The 22012-nt window shown below is 38.2% G+C and overlaps 2 protein-coding genes across 2 annotated transcripts; both read left to right on the top strand.

Moving 5' to 3' along the window:
- Positions 1-131: 131 nt before the first annotated feature.
- On the top strand, positions 132-12786 carry SFT2D1 (SFT2 domain containing 1). The gene is made up of 8 exons (XM_032215780.1): positions 132-339; positions 5300-5386; positions 7212-7294; positions 7715-7796; positions 8697-8732; positions 9108-9166; positions 10758-10787; positions 12138-12786. The coding sequence occupies exons 1-8, from the start codon at positions 277-279 to the stop codon at positions 12175-12177; spliced, it is 480 nt and encodes a 159-aa protein (XP_032071671.1). The 5' UTR covers positions 132-276; the 3' UTR covers positions 12178-12786.
- A 1469-nt stretch (positions 12787-14255) lies between these two features.
- On the top strand, positions 14256-20062 carry PRR18 (proline rich 18). The gene is made up of 2 exons (XM_032216026.1): positions 14256-14379; positions 18570-20062. Exons 1-2 carry the CDS (start codon positions 14256-14258, stop codon positions 18953-18955), a joined length of 510 nt encoding a protein of 169 aa, XP_032071917.1. The 3' UTR covers positions 18956-20062.
- Positions 20063-22012: the final 1950 nt, after the last annotated feature.

Below are 22012 nucleotides of genomic sequence, written 5' to 3'. Positions count from 1 at the left end.
CCGGACATCTTCAAGCTGCCAAGGTTGGGAAACACTGTCCTAGGAGAAAACAGAAAGCACATTCATCAGCAATCAGAAAGGAGGCCAGCCAGTCCATTTACAGGAATGTTCCCCGCCTCCTCCCCATGACTTCCGGTTCCGTTCTCCAGCTTCCGTTTTGACGCCTCCTTCGAGGGGAGAGGAGCGGTTCCAACCGAAGCGCTCAGGCTCGGCGGGGTTTGGGGGAGGGTTGCTTTCGGAAGGGATCAGAAGCGCGGCGGGTGCTGTGTCGCGACGATGGAGAAGCTGCGGCGGGTGTTGAGAGGAGACGACGACGAGGAGCAGGGCCTGACAGCGCAGGTGTGGCTTGGGGCTCGGGGTGGGGTGGGGGAATAGGCGAGAGAGCTCCTTAATGTTTACCTCCGAGGTTTCTGGCCGGGTTTTCGGGGCGCCCTGGCGGGATTGACCCGCTTCCTCAGGACCGACACAACGTTGCTATTCCTGCCTATCATTACTAGAGTGCAAGCAACTCGCGAACGCAAATGGAGGATCAGTTGCGAGCAGTACGGACGGCACCGCTGCGTATGGAGTCTATCCTCTTGGCCAGATCCAAGATTCCCTGGATCATAGGCTCCATCATCCCCTGCAGGCGGGGTCGTCTCAGTGCGGAGTATGGTATTTGTACAGGGGAAACGCTAGGCTAGGAAACGCTCCATCTCTTCTAGGCTCCTCTGAATTAGCTGGATAAAAGGGTCTCTTTGCTCCTCCTGCCATAACTGCTTTTACCCATCTGAATGCCAGCAAGGACCAAAAAAAAACCCAATAGGGCTAAAAAAAGGTTGATTAAAACGAAGTCGGAGGTGTTTTATAAAAGTTATTGCCTGCTGTGTGAAAATGAGAACGTGTTATTTTAGCAAACAAGAGGGAAAGATGTGCAAATTGTAACGGCTTTTGTGTTCAGCTTCAAAAATGTTCTTTCCATTATGGCAGCAGATACAGAGGGTGGTGGGTCTGGGTGAATCTGTTGTCAGCTTTTTATCATGTAGATTGGTTCTGTTCAGAAGGCCATGAGCAGAATGGTAGGTCTCTGCTTTGGCTTCCGGGCTTATCAGGTTTTTAGGCCTCCCAAGCATTTTTGGGAAAGGCAGCCATGGGAAACCTTGGAAAGCCGATGTCAGTCTGATGAGTTTCTGCTGTGATATATGGTGCTGAAATTAAATACCTCAGAAAGTGCAGTACATCTTTTGATAGATCTGTATTCAGCCTCTGATTAATCACAAGGCAATCTGTTCTATTGTTGAACAGCTGTTCTGGTCAAAAACATTTTTACTGATATTGTAATGAAATGTACTTCCTTGTGTACTGTAAATACATTGTTTTTTGTCCTGGTATCTGGGATGACTGAACAATGTTACCCATATTTCACATGTGAGTTCTTCCAAAACCTGAAGTTAACTATCAAGTTTCACTAGACATTTCTCTTCTTCTAGCTAAAAGTACCAAATGCTCACAACCATTTCTGGTAAACTTAACCTTTCAGGCCCCTTATCATCTGGACTACTATCTCCTGCATGCATAGCTGTTTGCTATCATTTTTCCTAAATACAGTACCCAGAGTTTGATACAACATTCTAGATGCAGCATGGCCATCACAAATAGGGGAACAATGGCTTATCTTGGTCTTGCCACTGTACTTATTTAATGTAGATATGGATTGCATTATTGCAACTGTATCACAGTGCTGGTTCCTGTTCATCTTTTGATCATGCGCTGCTACCTGACATAGCTCCCCACAACATATGCCATTCAATATTGCACAGATTATAACCCTGCAGTCATCACTTCCAGGTTGATGCAGTCATCACTTCCATTCACAAGCACTTAATGGATATGATTACTCAAACAGCTTTGTATCCACCTAATGATAACATGAAGAGCCAGTCTGGTGGAGTTGTTAAGACATCAGGTTAGAAACCAGGAGACTGAGTTTTAATCCTTGTTTGGACATAAAGCCATTTGGGCAATCTTGGGCTAATCACTTTTTCTCAATCTCGGGGCGGTAAGGGAAAGCCACTTCTGAAAAACCTTGCCAAGAAAATTTCTGGACTTGTCCAGGCAATCTCCAAGAATCAGACACAGCTGAATGGGAAAATAAGATAGCATGGTCCAGCCTATATTTTGATATTTTTTCTATTAAAATTCTATGAGAAATTTTGCAGACAACCATGTCCACTGCATTCCTGTGATCAACTGACTAGTATTTTTTCTATTAAAATTCCATGAAAAATTTTGTAGACAACCATGTCCACTGCATTCCTGTGATCAACTGACTGTTTATCAAAAATGGAGTTCAAGTGGAGTTATTTATTTTTGATAAATTAATGCTTCCTCCTGTCATGCATTGCTTTCTAAATATTCACAAATTGATTGCTTAATCTATTCCACAGTTTTGTCCATTGCCAACCTTATTGGATTTGTAGTTAGTCTTTTCCCTCTTTTGAAGATAAGAACAGCTTCAAATAACATTTTCTTTGCCACCTATCAATGCCCAACATCTTTTCCTAGTAGCAAGCTCCATCCTGCCTTTCTGCCTATTTCTGAATTAAAGTATAAACAATAATATAAATGATGCATGGTGTTTACCAAGAATTAGTAACTTTAATGTAAGTGTCCCTTCCCCCTAGAGGCCTCTAGAATTAAACAGGGCTGATTGAATTAAAATACTCAAATATTCAAAAATGCCATCAGAGAGATCCAACATAGGAATCCTTTACATGTGTTGATGGGAGAATTGAGTGTCATGGAAGAAAGGCATAATGTAAACATAAAAATTAATTCATTTGGGCCCATCCTCTTAATAGCAGTAGACTTATATACCGCTTCATAGGCCTTTCAGGCCTCTCTAAGCGGTTTACAGAGAGTCAGCATATTGCCCCCAACAATCTGGGTCCTCATTTTACCCACCTCGGAAGGATGGAAGGCTGAGTCAACCCTGAGCCGGTGAGATTTGAACCGCTGACCTGCTGATCTAGCAGTAGCCTGCAGTGCTGCATTTAACCACTGCGCCACCTTGGCTCTGAATATGGAGGTAATAGTATCCTGATATTCACATTCCTCAGTAATTCATATTGACAGATATTTTACATCAGTTAAAAATCTTGATCTCGATAAATGTTATTAGCATTATCTTATGATCATGAGATCTTTAGTTTTAAGTGCAATGCAAAGAACTTTTATTTATATTTTCTAATTGTTATCATTCAATTGTACTGGAAAGCTTTGAGGTTCAATACCTGAAAAAAGTGGGGGGGAGTTCTTCATATCATGAATATTTTATACATTTCTATCATGCCCCTCTTGTATGTTTTTAAGCTGGTTCAGTTTCAATTTTCCTTCAGGGAGCTGTTGTATTTCTGTCACTGCTTTCCTGTTTTCTATTCCTTTTAAAATTCTGCAATATTGCTTTTGAGTTGCTGTGACCAGAACTTTATATAGCATAATATTCCAAATGTTTGGCTACAATAAAAATTTATGCAAAGGCATTTTGGTAATACCAGTTTTGTATTCAATTCTTTCTTAATTTTTCCAACATGGGTTTTTTTCAGAGCAACCACAGAGTGGGTTTTTTTGTGAGTTTGTTTGCATAATATGTTTAATTAGTTCATTTTTTAACTTCAGGATGTCATGTGAGCCCAGAGCTGGCCAATTTAGTATTGGATCATAATGTACTGTACTCTAAACTATGTTGTAGCAATTATCTTCCCTCCTATAATTAAGTAAATATTTGTTCCCTCAGTCCATAATCTCCTGATTTGCATTGGAGGGGACTAGGGAGGGGGGCATTTTCTTAGATATATTTATTTTATTTATTTAAATATATATTTAATATCTAAACATTAAGAAATGTGTAGACCTTTTTCAGGAAAGAACAGCTTTCCTATATGAACATTTGTTAAAATTTTAATATTATTTTCTCTGTGCTGCCTATATAAGGATAAAGATTTGGACTGGAAAAGGTAAGTTGTATACTATTACAGTTTGAAACTTCCCATTCATTACTATGGATAAGGGGAACCACATCTAATCATTTGCCTTTAGTCACTGCAACATTTTTGAAAATTGTATGTAAGTGTCTGCTTGTGTTCTTGAGCATTAAGATCTGGTTTTAGGAATTGCTGCCTTGCAAATCACAGAGAAAGTTTTATTAATTACACCTACCTGATTGTTAGGATTAGGGTTAGGGTTCGTGGCCATGGCTGCGGATGGAGTGGGTTTCCAGCTTAAGCTGCTAGGCCAGCTGTTGATCCATCAAGTGGAAGGATCTTTTTAAAGCAACTGATGCAGAATTTGACTGAAAGGCATTTTGGCCTTGATTCAATATTAATTTGGTTGTTTGATGAATTTCATTACTTTTTATTACATTATGGATAATTTATTTGTATGTTTTTGTTGAATGTGTATTATTTGTGTAGTTTTTCTTATAAAGTCCTTAGATATTTTGTAGTAAGATGATGATGATGATGATGATAATATACAGTATATTCACAGTATAATATATAATCATCACGCAAGTAATGGCATTCACATATGCTCAATGAAAGTAAAGTAAGGATTAAATTTTGATCACTTGTACTTAATTTAATAATGGAATTAAATTTTTGTTCTGATTTGTATTTTATATATACAGCTATCAAGTGAATAACTTGATTGAGGTGTATACATATATGACGTGTGTATAATTTTAGAATATCCTTTTTTCTATTTAATTTCTATATGTATATTCTTAAATATATCAAAAGAATTATTTGAAAAACAAATTACATGCTTGAAAGTGGTGCCTGCCTAAATACTATGTTATCATTCATTTGTTCTTAATGTTTATAATGAATAATTTTTAAAAATGGAAATGTGAAAAAGAACTTTTATCACCAATAAATAACATTCTAAATCTGTTAGTCTGTATTTTATTCATCGTACTATAGTAAATCAAATAGAAATATATAATCTCTAGTGGTTGTTACTTCATTTATTTTACATAATTAAGATATTTGTTAATCTGCCAGGATTCATTCTTCATTTAATTTTTTTAGGCTTTTAAAGTGAGCATGCAAACTTGTCTTTGGAAAAATTAATAAATATTTACATATAAAGTTAGTGTACATTTTTAAAATCAATTTGTGAAGTGGAAGAATATTTGAGGTTTTAAGAGCATCTACCTTTTACAGTTATTTGAGCATTTTAATGTTTGCATTGGTAATGTTTTATTACTAAAAATTTCCGTCCTGTTAAAATCTTGATTTCTTTTTTTCTTCACCCATAGGTCCTTGATGGATCATCCTTGAGTTTTAATACTCGCGTGAAATGGTTTGCAATATGTTTTATAAGCGGCATTTTGTGTTCTCTCCTTGTAAGTAAATATTTCACAAAACACATTAAAAAAATCCCCTTAATTATATTTAATCTCTGTTCTTGGACAAATGTTGTATTGATATATGGAGTTGGTATCGAATGATTGGTCAATACATTAGAAAAAAGTACGCAGTGTAGCCTCTAGTACTTTGCCACATCGAAATACTAGCTTCTCCCAGGATGCAGATTTTCTGTGTGTCGGATATCATTTATGTACAAAGCAATCAGAAGAGAACATTTCTAACCTTACAGGGCAGCCTTCAAGATCTCTACATGTATTGGATCACAAATCAAATCTTACATAATGCCATTTATGGTGGTTTGGGGATGCCAAAGATTATAGGCCAATATGTTTGAAGAGCATATGGGTTAGGGAAAGCATATGTAAAAGTTACAGATATGTATGTATGTATGTATGTATATATAATTTTTGTGTGTGTATATGTATACAAATTATTCTTAAATAGAATTATCTGCAGCAGACCTAACCTTGATTTCATCAGTCAAGCTACAGAAACTGATTTGATCACTTCTTAGTATTCCATATAATACTGGATAGCAGACCTTTTCAGAACGGTGCTGCTGCTTTCTTCCTCTTAAACTGCTGTACAGTAACTAGTCTCTGCTTTTATTTATTTTTTTGTAATTAGTCTCTGTATTTATTATTCCCTCAGTTTGTGTTTATGCAATGTTTTTAATCTAGTCACCATGCTACTGTTTTCTTTCCAGTCTAAAGCCAAACAGTTTGTGACTTTGGCTACATATTCCTTCATCTCACTCAAATGCACCATTGGGAGAGGCTGGCTTCTGTGCCATTAACCAAAGGCCAATGCTCCTGATCTTCTTGCAGCTTTGGGGGGAAAGCTTTTGTTTTTTTTAACAACTAAAGCAAACTCTGGGGAAGCGGAGAAGATAACAGTGCTTGAGTTTGGGTGTACTTTAATCTAACAGCTCTGATTAATGGCTGGAATTATCCCCAGAGACTGACAGAGGTTCAGGGACAAAGGAGCAGAGGACTTTGCTTCAGGATTCAGGTTATCTTTAAGGCACAGGAATCAATTTCAGTCAGACATAGTTTTAAGATTTAATTGATTGTGGATATGTGTGTTAGAAACCTTGTTCTCTACAATATTTCTGTTTCTATACATACAGGGCATTCTTTTCAATTTCCGATCTATTGAAATCCATCTCTCTCCCAAAATCATGAATTACAATGAGAACAATTTGTATATACAGGTAGTCCCCAACTTATAACCATTCATTTAGTGACCATTCCAACTTGCAATGGCACTGAAAAAAGTGACATCATTTTTCACACTTACAACCATTGCAGGATGCCCATGGCCATGTGATCAAAATTCAGTCACTTGGCAACTGGCATGCATTTATGACGATTGCAGTGTTCTGAGGTTATGCAATCATCTTTTCCAACCTTCTGACAAGCAAAGTCAATGGGGAAGCCCGACGTTACTAATTTAACAATTGTAGCAATTCACTTAACAACTGTGGCAAGAAGTCGGGCACAAAATTGGACGAAACTCAATCATTGTCTTGTTTAGCAATGGAAATTTTCGGCTCAATTGTGGTCGTAAGTTGAGAACTACCTGTATTTTGTAAATTGGACTTAATACATTAATATTTTTTTTTAGTTCTTTTCAATAAAGATTGGTTTCATTTGTTGTCCACCAAGACTTAACAACACTTGGTGACCCAGGATATTCAGTTATTAGAAAAGTATAATGCTCCAATAATTGGTCTTGATTTCTGGTTTGATAAAACTATAAATATCTTCATGGTTGGCTTCTTTAATTGTATATATGCAGGGGACAGGATTGCTCTGGCTTCCAGGTGGACTAAAACTCTTTGCAGTGTTCTATACCTTGGGAAATATTGCTGCTTTAGCCAGGTATCATCTTTTTGTAGTCTTTTCTTTTTTATGAGATTGATATGTTTCAACATTACTTGCAAAGTGCAAATAATTCTCTGTATATAGCACTGGGCTCTTTTGAAATTTATTCTGTACAATTACCAGATGTAAAAAAGAATAGCAGACAGGACACAACTGTACGTTTTAATTAATAAATGTAATTTCAACTCATATATTGGGAGGGAACAGTTTCTCTCCCCATCGCCTGAATATACTCTCAACATTTGCTCTGTATAATTTTCATCCAGAGCTGGACAGGCTATATAGAGTGGAATGAAGGAGAAACATTGGGTTCTATCAATTGTCATAGTCATAAATGGACACAAAGGGACTGGGTGACCCTAGCCTATAGCCACGACAGAAGATTTTTTTTAATTCCTATTTTTTCCCCCACACTAGTACTTGCTTCTTGATGGGTCCAGTGAAACAGCTGAAAAAGATGTTTGAACCAACAAGGTTAATTGTAACAATTGTTATGCTGGTAAGTTATGCTTGTTTAAAATCAAGAAAAGAAACTTTATAAGTTCTAGATATCAGTGTCCGTTCATAAATACAATGTCACCAAAATTACAAAACATGTTGCACTCAAATACTTAAGCAGTGGACTGCACTGCATGTTTTGTCACTTGCCCGCTTGTCCCTTCCGATGCTTCTGGTTGCATACTGATAATTAGAAAGGGTTTATCAGTTCCATTACCTTAACATTAGCAGAATGACTGGACTTACTTGATTCATCAAGTAATATCTTTTCTGGTTGATATGTATTTTCCCTTTCAGGAAATTTCTCCGGATGATGAGCTAGAGTTACTGATCAGTAGCAAAACTTCCTGAGAATTGCAGTGAATCTTTTGTAGGTTCTAGGACAATACAGGAACACAAGTTTAACAACCACTTGTACAACAAATGTTCCGGCGTTGTATGAGCAGGGGTTATGATTGGTTCTCAACATTCTAGCCATTTCCACCACATAGGTGGCTACATGGTGACAACTGGCTTACAATGGTTGCAGCATCCTGTGGTCACATGATCATGATTTGTGACTTTCCCTGGCAGCTTCCCATAAGCAAAGTCATTTGTTGGCTTCCTTACAAGCTGCCAGGGATTTGGAAATTCCTGCCAGCTTCCCAAAGACTGATTGTTGAAAGCCAACAGGAAGCTGCAAGGAGGTGCTCACTTAATGCCCCACTATCCTCACTTAACAGGGGCAGTGAAAACTACAGGGCTAAGCGATGCAGTCATCAGATGTTAACAATTTATGACTATATCACTTAGCAACAGAAATTCTGATCCCAACTGCAGTTGTAGCTCGAGGACTAACAATACTGCAAACCCTATCCGACTTATATATGCATTGATCTCGTTCTTGTTTTGTCTTGGGCAGCTTTCTTTGATCCTCACGCTTTTTGCTGCATTTTGGGTAAGTAGTATTAATCAAACTTTTTGTACTTTTCCACATGGATTTACTTGATTTGGATGCTGTAGTTAGTGTCTTATTTAAGATTTATTTTGTCTAGCTTAATATATTTTACCCATGTAAATTTTTCCCAGTTAATATATTACACAAATGTAAATTTTCCCAGTTTTTTATTCTATTAAATAGGCGTAGATTGAGTGATATTATGTCATTTAAGGCTGCATGCATGAGTGACCTTAATATTGTTTATTCCCTCTAATAGAAAAGTGAAATTATGTGGCCTTCTGCTTCACTTAATTATCAATCAGAAATACAAGGTCCATATTTTGTTCCTAAAATACCATCAAATTCAACACGTTCTTTTCCTCATTTTCTTAGTGGCAAAAGAAAGGATTAGCCCTGCTGTTCTGCATTTTGCAGTTTTTGGCAATGACCTGGTAAGGCTTTCTTTGAATTCCTATCATTTATTACAGTCATGCAATTCTTTATTATTACAAACTATGTAAATCCAATGGTGTAGTCACTTTGATTTGTAGTTGTGACTTGAAACATGGTGGATTATTAGAACTAAAGGATTTATAAAATGGTTTTCAAATTGTTTTGGGTAACTCTGGAATTGCTTTGAAAGTATAACAGTCTCTAGAAAGTCTAGAGGTGGCTACCACACTGATTAGCTGACCCCATCTTCCACCTATGCTTTCTTCACCCCACCCCACCCCCACCCACCCATCTTTTAATTCGTATAGTTGTACTTTTATTATTTATTTTTAGCAATAGCAACAGCACTTACATACTGCTTCATAGTGCTTTTCAGCCCTCTCTAAGCCATTTACAGCATCAGCATATTGCTCCCAACAATCTGGGTCTTCATTTTACCAACCTTAGAAGGATGAGTCAACCTTGAGCCAGTCAGAATTGAACTTGACAGTGAGCAGGCCTGCAATATTGCATTCAACCACTGCGCCAGCACAGCTTATTTTTATTGTTTCATTGTTTTGCAATTATGTTTTCATTTTTTATTGTTTTTTCCATTGTACTATTGTGTACTAGGTGTACTAAGCCACCCAGAGTAGCCCCATGACAAGAGGAGCAGTAAATAAATTTAACAAATAAATAAAGAGAAATTCCTTAACAAGAAAGTGATTAAAGGGTACTCTTTCTATTACTGATATATTTCTTCAGTATATATTTACATAGGAGTTGTTGGATGTTCTGGAATATTTCATGCTAAGTAGGGTGCCTTACAATTTCTAGCTGGTGTATATAACTATAGCTTATATTTCCTTTGAAAAGAATACATTGGTTAAACACACTGAAATGTCATAGCATATTATGAACAAGTAATAATCATAATATAAAAACTTGGCATTTTAGATATTTACCATAGATCAATCCTTTATTTATTAACAGTAATTATTATTCCTTGAACAATATTTCTAGCCCATCCCAATCCAAATGGGATTGATCAGGGTGTAAAAAATCTCAAAATAATTCATTAGAAACATAGAGAGAAAACAAAAATCAGCAGGGGGGGGGAAATCTAATGCATCACAGTCACTTTTCATTTAACTGAAGAGCCAAATGCACTCTGGAACAGAACTACTTTGCCTTGTTTTTGGAATGCCTGTAGAGTAGGGCCCCTCCATACCATCAAGAGAAAACGTTCCTACTGTGGAAGGGATGCCATCACTTACAAGATCTGTCCCCTGGCCCAATGGGCAACTTCAATTTCTTGTTTATATTCATACTGAATTTTGAATTAATTGATGGGGAGGAGTAAATCTTTATTTATTAAGCCTTCTTTCTAGGAAATGTATAAGTCAATAGCATAGCATTTATTTACTCTCTTGAATTTCTACACTTACAACAAAATCTGAAATGGAAGGTTGAATTGGGAATCTTGTAGCAGTATATATTTTGTTTTATTCTGAAATATAATCTGAATAGTTAATTATATGAAATTGTTACAATAATTGTGGATTGCTGCAAAAGGATGCTAAAACATAATTTCTCTTATTCCCCTCTTAGGTATAGTCTGTCATACATCCCATATGCAAGGTAAGTGTTACCATTTTTTTTAAAAAGTCTATGCATTATCTTATGTTGGGGGTAATCAGATCTATTCTGAGTAGCAGGTACAGGTAATCCTTGACTTTAAAGTTACAACAGTACTGAAATTTATGACCATTTTTCATACTTATGACCATTGCAGAATCCCCATGGACATGTGATCAAAATTTGAATGCTTATCAACTGAATCATTTATGACACTTGAAGTGTCTTAGGGTCATGTGATCTTTTTATGACCCTTTTTTAATATGTTTTATTTAGGATTTTCATTAAATAAAGGAAAGTATTGTTAAATCTTTTCCAGGCTTTCTACATTTTAAAGTTCCTATTGGGTATTTCTTTCACATCTGGGTCTTCAATCTTTCTCTTTTTCCATGTATCCAATCACCACTTTCTTAACGTTTGGAGATTATTTTTTTAAAATTCTTTTACTTGGGTTAGGTCTCTAGAATAAAAGTTGGAAGTTGTCTCACCCAGTTTCATTGCTCTGTCCACAAACTGCTCCAGCACAAATCTTATTGTCACAGCTTGTGACTCGCCAAAAATGGCCGTCGTCACTGCTGCCTTTTGGGAGAGCTTTCTTTGGACCTAATGAGGAAATTGTGGTTTCCTCATGGTTGATGAAGTACCTCTCCTTCCTTTACCACCCCTCCATGGCAGCTTTGACCCCATAGGGTCTCCCGGCAAGCAGATACTGGCTAGTTTTCATGGAGCCCAGCAAAGTTCTGCTATTTCCAGCTGTTCTTGCTGTGACGCCAACCGGTTTCCCCTTTTTGTGATCTTCTGACAAGCAAAGTCATTGGGGAATCAGATTCACTTAAGAACTGTGTTACAAATTGTAGTCATTCACTTAACAGCTGTTGTGTTCCTGACTTAACAAATGCAATGATTCGCTTAACAACTGTGAGAAGACAGGTTGTAAGATGGGGCAAAACTCACTTAACAAATGTCTTGCTTAGCAACATGAATTTTGGGCTCAATTGTGGTCATAAGTTGAGGACTACCTGTATTTAGTACATTGGTTTTCAGCATGAGGCTGCCAAGCTTCAAACTTCAGTTGATTTTATTAAATTCCTTGAATAAAATTAGGGTACTTGAAGTCAAAAGCAAATTAAAATTGCCATTACAATTGCTGTAAAATGTTGATTTTTATTAAAATGAATGCTTGGTTGTAAAATTACACAAGGGTTGTCTGAAATTGTATCATTCTGCATCCATTAAGGATGGAGGAAAAGGGTTTTTAAATTAGAAGTTAACTTGTCTACCACTTGGTAAAGCCTAAAAATAATGCATCTTATCTATAAGCTGTACAGTTATTTTTTTCTTTTTCTTTTAAAGGGATGCTATATTGAAATGCTTCACTTCTTGCCTAAGTTAAAGAGAAACAGAACTTTTTCCAGTGCTTGGAAACCTACATAATTTTTCCTAGGTTTACTCCAAGTGGTTCAGGTCTTGAAATAGTGACATCCTTCTTCACAATGGGGATTAAATTGTATTAGCAGAAGAACCTTTTTAAAAAAGTACAGAACCAGGGCAATGATACCATCATCACAAAACTCTTCAATCCATGCTTTTTCTAAAAATATTTTTCACTGGTCTTAAAATTGCTGGATGAAGGTCTGCTAACATGATTTAATTTCAAAATGATATAGTTTTTGAGTTTCAAGTAAAATGCATGTAAATACATCTGCCTCATTTTTTATATTTTTCTTTCCAATTTGTCTATTATGTTTTATTTTTCAAAATCCTACTAAATTGTAAAATGAAGAATTACACTATGTTATAGCTACTGAGCCTCTTCAGAAATGATTAACAGTGGAGACGGCACGGAGAGAAAAATGAGACTATAAGAAATGTTTTTTCCCAAATTCAGAAACTTTGTGTTAGTCCTTTATTTTAAATGCCCAACTTTTTATACTGTGATACTTAAACACATTTAATTTGAGTAATATATTAAATCACTGATTAAAATAAATATTTAAAATTATACAGTGTAATGGTATTTATGGTTGAGATGTTCTCTAGATTATATTAGTGTTGTTAGAACTACCATTAAATTACTTGGTCGGATTCAAACATGGGTTAATGCTTACATTTTGCTTATTTTTATATGCTCTCACAATTTATAGCATGTCCACTTTTCTGTAATTTTAGAATTAATCTCCCATATACACACCTTCCAATGCCTTTAATGCTCTTGGGAGAGGAAATATTCAAGTAAAATCTATATGTTCAAGTAAAGCCTCTATGTTTAGTAGTGTGGCTAATGCCTGAATGGAATTGAAGGTTTGCTTCAGCAATTTAGCAGTTTAAACAATGATTTAAACTACAAAATGAATAACTTGTCATCTAGTAATTTAGTTTCCATCCACCAGATATTATGAAAATCAATAGCACTAAAACTCCCATATCCTTGTTCTGCTTTCAGAGGGATTATACCAGTGGTGGATTTCATTTTTTTTTAGAACTTCTTCTGTAGGTGTGGCCTGTTTTGTGGGAGTGGCTTGGCAGACATGTGACTGGGTGGGCATGGCCAACTTGCAAAATGTGATGAAACTCACTTAACAACGCTCTTGCTTAGCAACCAAAATGTTGGCTCAGAAACTCTGGCATTTGAAGCATGCAAGTCTTAAAGCTGTCAAGTTACAAGACCCTTGCACCCCTAACCCTTTAGAAAAAAAACCCCAGGGGTGTGCAAACTTGACAGCTTTAAGACTTGTGGACTTCAACTCCCAGAATTCCTACATACGCACGTACGTACATACATACATACATACATACATGCAATTTTTATGACTCACCAGCATCTGCATCTATAGATAAAAGTATGCCAATAAAATGTACAATAATTTCACTGTCTCCCATCTATGATCCAGCTAGAAGTATTCATCCATTTATTATTTTTTTCACATTTAAAATGACCTTCATCTTGACAATATTCATGTTACATTTAGTATAAAAGATAGGTCGTGGATATTGCATATCAAACATTTTGTATATCATCTTAAAACATGCTCACTAAATATCGAAATTCCATATAATACCAAGCAGATTTTTTTTCCTATTAAAAAAATTGTACTGAGAAAATGGAATTAATTCATTACATAATATTGTTCTTACCTTGATATGTACTTTAAAAAAAATTTAAGATGAATGATAATCTAACTAGTTCCTTCCTCTTGCTTTCTTAATGTTATCACATTTCATGATCTAAAAAGCCTCCGGTATTTGACTGACCTCTTAAACCAGTAACAATAGATGAAGGCAAGATCCTGCAACTTGCTTGCCATGTAGTTGGATCACAGCCCATTAACATCCAGTGGCTCAAAGCTTAGATGAATGTTTCTCAACCTTGGCAACTTGAAGATGTCCGCACTTCAACTCCCAGAATTCCCCAGCCAGCGAATGCTGGCTGGAAAACTCTGGGAATTGAAGTCCGGACATCCTCAAGTTGCCATGGTTGAGAAACACTGGCTTAGATCCTCTGATAAATGCCGCTTCATGTTGGCAAATAGAATAACTCTCTTAGAGATCCAAGCAGTTACTAAAACTGATTCTGTGGACTTAAAGATTGACAAGCGTAATAAAGAGAGAATGTACCAATAAGATGCAACTGTTGCTAGCCCGGCTTTGCTTTGCTTTGCTTGTTAAAACTGTATAAAAGCCAAATAAACTCTGTGTAAGGCAGACAGACATTTTGGACACAACCTGCCGTGATGGATTTCTGAAACCTACAAAGGAGGAGCTAGCATCGCGACAACACGATGTGCGATCTTGGAGTTCCAGGATCGCAGTTGATACTTTTGTCACTGGACAGTCCTTTTGGACCTAAACCATCCCGCAGAGACGGTGACAGGGAAGAGTACGCACTGCTGATCTCAGGGACATCGCAAAGTCCCTGATTGATCCAGGAGAACTTCTTGCCAGCATTAGAAGCGCAGCCACTGAAGCTGCTGAAGTTGGGACAGCTCCAGAATGGGAGGAAAGCGGAAAGAGAAACTGCCATTTGGTGAGGAAATTTTATTATTAGACAAGAGATTACCCAAAAATAAAAATCAAAGTTAAATTAATTTTGAAAACAGAAGCGGCGAAATTAAGCTACATTAGATAGTGTGTTATCCTTGAATTTTTAAATCTTTTTACATGGATGGAACTTTTGCAAATATTTCCTATTTTTTAAACTGAATGGATTAGTCTTTCTTCTACTACTTTTTATTTCTTTTTATATACCAATGAATTAAAAAAATTCCTTTATTTTTACAATGCTGGACTGGATGGTTCTTTTCTCCATGTAAGAAGGGGTTTTTTTCCTTTGTAAGTTTGGATTATAAAGAAGATATTAAAAGGAATACAAAAAGGTCTGTAACAATAGAAGGAAAGGAAGTAACACTGCCACTTGGAGAGTGGAGGCTGGAAATATTTTTTTCTTCCCTTTGATCATTTGTTTTACACTTCAAGATCTCTCAGCTTGTTTACTGTGAGTGATAGTGGAAACAGCACGGGTTGTTTATACAGGTGCTCTTCAGGAGCTCTTTCAATAGCTGGGATGGAGAGAGGAGAGACCTTTGAAAGATTATAAATGAATTCACTTCAAATCTAACAAAAAGCTTTGAATGTTATAGTGGCAGTGTTTACAAATTGGAAAATGACGCAACAAGAAAAAGAAACCTTAACATTGCAAATGATTGTGTTTGGAATTCAAAAGAATTTAGCAGTAACAGAAAAAAATGAGAAGAGATTAGAGAATATAGAACACAGCACAGTAAAATTTGATGGAAAAATTGAGGATGTTTATCAAATGAAAAAATTGGAGGACAGCATTCTAAAAATTGAAGGGAAAAATAATCAAAGAAACAAAACTGTTGATATTGATAGTAAACTGAGCCTGGCTGGAAATGAAAAGAGTGGAATATGGAGATAGATGGACTGGAACGCTATCCCAGACTTCAAAGTACAAAAGAAGAAAAGAGAGAAAAATTGATGGAAGTAAGGAGAGAAACTTTATCAGAAGTGAGTGATGACTAAAGATCAGCTGATTGAAGAAGCAAATGGAGGGTTTCGAGTTTACATAAGAAATGAAATGAACAATAACTTGCGAAGAGAAGTCTATATAAGACTTACCAAGAAATTAATCAGAATGCTAATGCTACAAATGGCAAAAGACAAAAGACTGCACTATTACTGGAAAGACACAGGTTGATGTAATGAAAGCTGATAATAAAAATTAAGAAAAATTTAGTTACATTTAGAGTATTATGTATAAAATGAAGTGATAATGGTTATAGTTAAATAAATGATTGACAATGATAATAATGCATATATATGTATTGGTTTGTTAAGAGGAAATTCTATATAAATTGCAAATGGAGACTATGAAAGGAAGTTTAAAAATTAAACATAATCATTTTTTTATTTAGAACATGTTATAAAGAAGTAATTTTACTGTAGGATGTTGGGAGGAGTTAATGGAATGCCATTATGTGATTTTGCTTTAAATTGGAATATTTCATATAAAAGGTTGTAAAAACAATTACAGTCAATGAAGGCTGAGGTATGATGAAAGCAATATATATAAATACTGCATACTTGATTTAAAAATATGTCATTCAATATGAATTATAGGTGATGACTGTGGAGGGACACACAGAAGTTTTTGTAACTAACCGGCACACTTTCTACAATTTGTAATGGAAGACGGTTTTGTGTTTTTGTCTGTGTTCATTTAAATAAAAAAATGCCTTGTAAAAAGAGAGGCAGGCAGCTGTAACAGCAAACTAACACTGGACTCCAAAGATTTAGAAAACCTGCTGGAACTTATTCTTCCCATAAGCATTCCAAGTCAGGAGATGAAAACAAACAGTCTCTTTGGAGTTGCCAGCAGGTTGATTCAAGAACTCAAAAGTAAATTCTCAAAATATCAAACGAAGGGAGAAAGATGGGGCAGGCAGCAACAGAGTGGGGCTTGTTACTCTCCTTCACACCAGCAGATTCATTGGACAGCCCAGGCTCAGCAAATAGGAAATTTCCTACTTGAAAAGTCTGGGAAAGACTTTCTTTCCTCACCTGAGGAATTTCAAGAGAAGAACCAGATCTATTTAGTGCCTGACAAATGAGCCAGGTCCTAACCAGGCAGCACAGACATATGGAGGAGTCTGTTTATACTGACCTTGATAAGGATTTCCAGCACATCCTCTCTTTGTCCCCCATGCTCTGGTACTTGCTCACTTCCTCCAACCTCCACACCTGTTCTTTTGGCAGAATAGCCTTGAAGCTTAGCCTACCAACACTTAAAAATGAAAAAAATTAACCTTACGCTCGCTGTTCCTTTAAAACAGACTTTAATTTGGAAGATAAAAGTTGTAGCCTGGCAATATATTTCCTTCTAGGAAAGGGTGGTTGAAGGATTCTTCCTTCATCCCTCTAGCATTCTTGGTTTCTATGCTGATAAGGAAGAGGTTTTGATTTCTTAAGGGAAACCTCATAATTCTTTTGTTGTCGGTGGTGACCAGGAAAACAATAAATGCAAAACCAGTTTAAGGAAATAACGGGGTTATGCTGAGCTTGAGATATATTTACATAGCACATGAGGCCATTCTAAGGCCATCCCATTGGAACCTTAAGATGGATAAATCTATTTCATTTGTCTGCTTACATAGCACTTAACTAAGCAGCATTAAACCACTGCATTGGCTAAATGTGGTTAACCTTAACTCCAATGGTTAGGCTTCAATGACTTAGATTATGTGAATCCATTCTGTTTGGGAAACACGCCTAGACTACTAGCACGCAACCTAAAAGCAAATAGGGCTGTTATAGGCTATTGTCAACCAGTGATTCACGTTTCAATGAAATTGGTAAATGCTTTTTGTACAGTAAGAAATTTGAATAGAAAGTTGTAGGGAGCCTAGCAGCATCAACTAATCGGAAAGTCCCACTTTTTTCAGAGCGGGAAGTGACCATTTAAACCCACAGCAGAATCCACTTAGGGCAGATTCCCAGTAGATCACTGTTTTGCATTTTAGGGGGGGAGCGAGGAGCTGAATATTTTTTTAAAAGGCTTCTAGATAGAGCCGCCTCGGCTGTTCTCTCTTCGCAAGATAGAGGGCGGATTTCAGTCCTGAGGAAGCGGGTTGTCTCTGCGGCCAGCTCTAATCAAAGCCCTCTAGCCTCGCCTGCCCGTCGCCGCTCGCTCGGCTCCTCCTCTAGAGTCCAACCCGTCGCGTGTCTCATTCACCGGGAGCATCAGAGCCGAGGGGGCACGCGGAGCCGCCGAGCTGCTTCGCCAAAGGCTGGGAAGGAACTCCGCTGGCGCTGGCTCGTCTTTGAAGAGATGCCCAGCTGAGCGAGGACACAGAAGAGGAGAAAAGGTCTCCCCCGCCATGTCCTTGCCTCCTATCGCGCCGCCACCTTCGGCCGCCCCCCGACTGCAACCGAGGAAGCAACACCAGCCGCCGGTGGCGGCTCCTCGAAAGCCGGTGGCGGTGCTGGCGACGGCCCCCCTCGCTCCAGGCAAGCCTCCTCGGAAAGGGCGCGGCGTGGCTTCCGAGCGACCCGCCGGCTTCTCCAGTTCCTGGCCCAGCGCCTCCTTGCAGAAGCCGCTGCCGCGCGGCAAAGCAACCCAAGGCGGCAGGAACGCCCCGCCGGGCGAAGGAGGAGGGGCGGCGGCGGCGGCGGCTGCCTTAAGCGTTGCCTTGTCTCGCAGCCGGGGCCGCTCCGGGCCGCCGGCCGCTGGCACGCGCTCCTACGAGAGCCTCTGCGCGGCGCCGGGAGGCCGCGGAGAAGCTTCGCTCCGCTTCTCGCTCAGCCTTCCCCCGGAGGCGATCCGGGTCTTGCAGCGGCGGAGCCTGGAGAAGCAGCGGCCGCGAGGGCGGGTGGCCCGCTTCGCTTCCCCCGACGCCTCCAGGTGTCCTCTGGCGGGAACCTCGTCGCCCGAGGGGGACTTGCGCGCCTTGCTGCAGGTGTCGCTGCTCAACGAGCGCCACCGCTACGACGACGTGGAGTACGAGGAAGACGAGGCGGCGGGAGACCCCGGAGCCTTCGCCGCCGACGAAGGGCTGGTGCGCAAGTGCACCGAATGGCTCCGCGGTGTGGAAAGCGCCGCTGCCCGGGACCGGGCGGGCAAGATGGACACCCTGCCTCACTTGAGCACCCTTTGAGCGGCCGGGCTTGTGGTTCCTCAGCCTTTCACAAGCGGCGTGGTGGGCCTTCGGCACGGCGCTCTTCCGAAAAAAAGCACCGTTTGCGAATACAAATGCTTACCATTCCGTTTTCTGGTTGCTTTCTAGCTTATTCCTGCGAGGGAGAGAAAAAAAGCACCTCACTTTCTACTTATGGGTCGTACTGTAGAGCACGGGAGTGGATTTCGGCCTCTTGTCTTTCCTGGGGAGGTGGGTGTGGTTTTCTTTTTTGTGCCTTTTCTTCGGAAACACCCAGGCGGAAAGCCCTGCCCGTTCTAATAACCAGCGGTTGCTAAGGCAGCAAGGTGGCCTCACGTTGTACAACGGTAGATTTGTGTAAAATGCCCTTTGAAGGGATTGTCACTCCCCAGCCAACACCATCTTTGCTTGATAGCACATCAGAAAGGTGCTTAACCATTGTCTCCCAAGATATGTGTCAAATATGTCTGCCAAAAGAGCATCCTCCCTTCACCTCTCCTCCTGGAAATCTGCTTCACTTCTTGAATGGATTAGTGTTCTCTATCCAGCATCTTTTTTTAAAAAAATCATTGCATAGTGTTAAGGAAAAAGACACAGGAATGCAACTCATTTGTGTGTTATTCTTTGCTAGGATAATATAAATGTTTGAATGTGAAAGATGAGAATGGTGAAGTTTAATGCCTCAAATGTATATGGGTTTTACTAAAACCAGCCAAATATGAGTGTTCAATTTTTATCATCTCTGTTCAATTTGTTATAACACAGTGATTTATTTTGTTAACCTTTGTAAAGATTGAGGACTCCTGTGTAATTTGAATCTGTTCCAAATATGTTTAGAACAGCTTCACGTTACTGAAAAAGTGGGGAACATCTGGGAAACATCTGAATGCATGCTGAGATCCAGAGGAGTTAAAGGAAGACTGAAAACAAAAACTTTTTCCATGGTTTATTTCAGCTTCCTGGATGTGCTCGAGGATGACTCTGAAGTTTATGAATTAACTTTCATTCTCACAACAGAAACAAAAGGAAATATGCTGTCTCTATTCCACGTGTTCTGAACAAAAATATTTTATTAGTACTTTGTATATATAGAATAGCACAGTGATTTTGTAAACTTGCAACATTTCTATTTATTTGAATAAACAGCAAAATTTTGTGAGACATTGTATGTGCTTTTGTTTAATATCCTACATTTTCACAGAAAATTAACTAATGTTTTCACAATTGGCAAGTCAGATGTTACAATTGTGTGTGTGTATGTATATATGTGTGTGTGTGTGTGTGTGTTTATACTGTGTATGTATGTATGTATGTTTATAGCACAGGTTCGATTCCCAAACTTGGGTATGGCTAGCTGATGAGAGCTAAATAGCTTGAAATAGATCTATACTAGTCTCCCTTTATTTATTTATCAGCATAAATATAACAAATGTAACAAAAAAGGCAACAGTAAAAAATATTGGGTTTCTGTCTGGATGGTCTCTTGTGACGAGCCTAATGACAGAGAGTGGAAGTGTGACCTTCCTCCCATACTTGGGCATACCAGGGGTTGTGACTTTAAGTATGTATGTATGTATATATATATATAGTTTGTAGATTTTCACAGGTGTAGGTATTCTGGTCTTGTTGTATTCAGCTATTTTCCCGTGTAAGATTGAGATTGTCTTGGCAATGTTTCGGCGAGGTCTCACCATCCTCAGCCAAAAACACCAGCCTGAGGATGAGTGAGACCTCGCGGAAACATTGCCAAGACAATCTCAATCTTACAAAGGAAAAGACCCGAATACAACAAAACAAGCATTTGTGCGTGTGTTTGTGTGTGTGTGTATTTTCAGCAACAGGCCTATATTCTCTTTAAATCAATATGTTCATTTCATTGGATAGTTTGTACTTTAATGAGAGCTCAATTTATCCAGAAAGTAGGTGGTTATATACCTAAATATTTAAAGTACTTGATTTTTTCAATAGGTTTACCATTTATTTGCCAAATATCAGAAAGAATAAAATGATTTTAATGGAAACTAGCAGCTTTATTTTAGTATACTTAATCTCTAAAGGGGAAAAAGGGACACTACTGCTCCTATTCATTTGCAAAGGCCAACTTGGGATATGCTAAAATAATGTTATCATCTGAATAGTGTTTCCCAACCTTGGTCACTTGAAGTTGTGTGGACTTCAAACTCCCACAATTCTCCAGTTGGCCAGCCTGGAATAGGGTTAAACAGACATGGGTGAGACCTGAAGGATAAAATTCCAAATGGCAGGAGCCAGAATGATTAATATAAAAAATCAATTGCAAGAACCCAGACACCACCTCTGCTTGATTTCTTTTGACGGGCATGTGAGAGGGAATTCTTTATTGTTTTTACATTTGATTTGCATAAAAATGCTCCTATACAGAAGCATTATCAGCTTGAGAAGGTCATGAGTCAATAGAAACATATAAATTCTTCCCCAGCCTCTAGTTGATAATGGAGTATAAAGGAAACTTCTCTTTTTCAGAAAAGTTTTTATTTTTTGTTCTCCTACACACAGTTATAGGTATACATTCACATAGTTATTATTCTTTTTTACATTTGTCATTCTTAAGCATTTGTTGTTCCATTTACAGGATTATAACATAGCATTTGGGTTGCTTTGTTTACCATCCCTCGCCTGTTTTGACCACCTAATTTTCCCTTTCTTTTCTCCCTCGCTTCTCTACTTCCTTCCTTCCTTTTTTCTCTTCTTCCCTTACCTCTCCCCTACTCCTCTTTTCCTCTTCCTCTTCCTATTCTCTTCTCTCTCCCTTCCATCTTCCTCTCCTTACCTCTATCTTCCTTCCTTCCTCTTCCTCCAATCTCCTCTCTTCATTTCTTTTTCTATTGTTGTAGCTGTCTTGTCCACCTCTTAATTTTTATTTTCTCGAGGTGGTATTTCTGCAAACCCAAAAATAGCTGAGTATCATTTCTTGTTCCCTTTCCTTCTCAAATCTATCTTGATTATATATTTTTACCCTTACTTTTGAATATACTTATATACTATTCTAATTTCTCCCCTCTTCCCCCACTTTTCTAC

The sequence above is a fragment of the Thamnophis elegans genome, chromosome 4, assembly GCF_009769535.1.
Source record: "Thamnophis elegans isolate rThaEle1 chromosome 4, rThaEle1.pri, whole genome shotgun sequence".
Lineage (NCBI taxonomy): Eukaryota > Metazoa > Chordata > Lepidosauria > Squamata > Colubridae > Thamnophis > Thamnophis elegans.
This window is presented reverse-complemented; position numbering and strand designations above follow the sequence as displayed.

Excerpts from the sequence above, each read along its gene's own strand:
- SFT2D1 (XM_032215780.1), top strand. The coding sequence starts at position 277 with ATGGAGAAGCTGCGGCGGGTGTTGAGAGGAGACGACGACGAGGAGCAG. Across the intron at positions 340-5,299 it reads AGCAGGGCCTGACAGCGCAG|GTCCTTGATGGATCATCCTT; the intron begins GTGTGGCTTGGG and ends CTTCACCCATAG. Across the intron at positions 7,797-8,696 it reads TTGTAACAATTGTTATGCTG|CTTTCTTTGATCCTCACGCT; the intron begins GTAAGTTATGCT and ends TGTCTTGGGCAG.
- PRR18 (XM_032216026.1), top strand. The coding sequence starts at position 14,256 with ATGGTTGAGAAACACTGGCTTAGATCCTCTGATAAATGCCGCTTCATG. Across the intron at positions 14,380-18,569 it reads GGACTTAAAGATTGACAAGC|GCCGCGGAGAAGCTTCGCTC; the intron begins GTAATAAAGAGA and ends CGGCGCCGGGAG.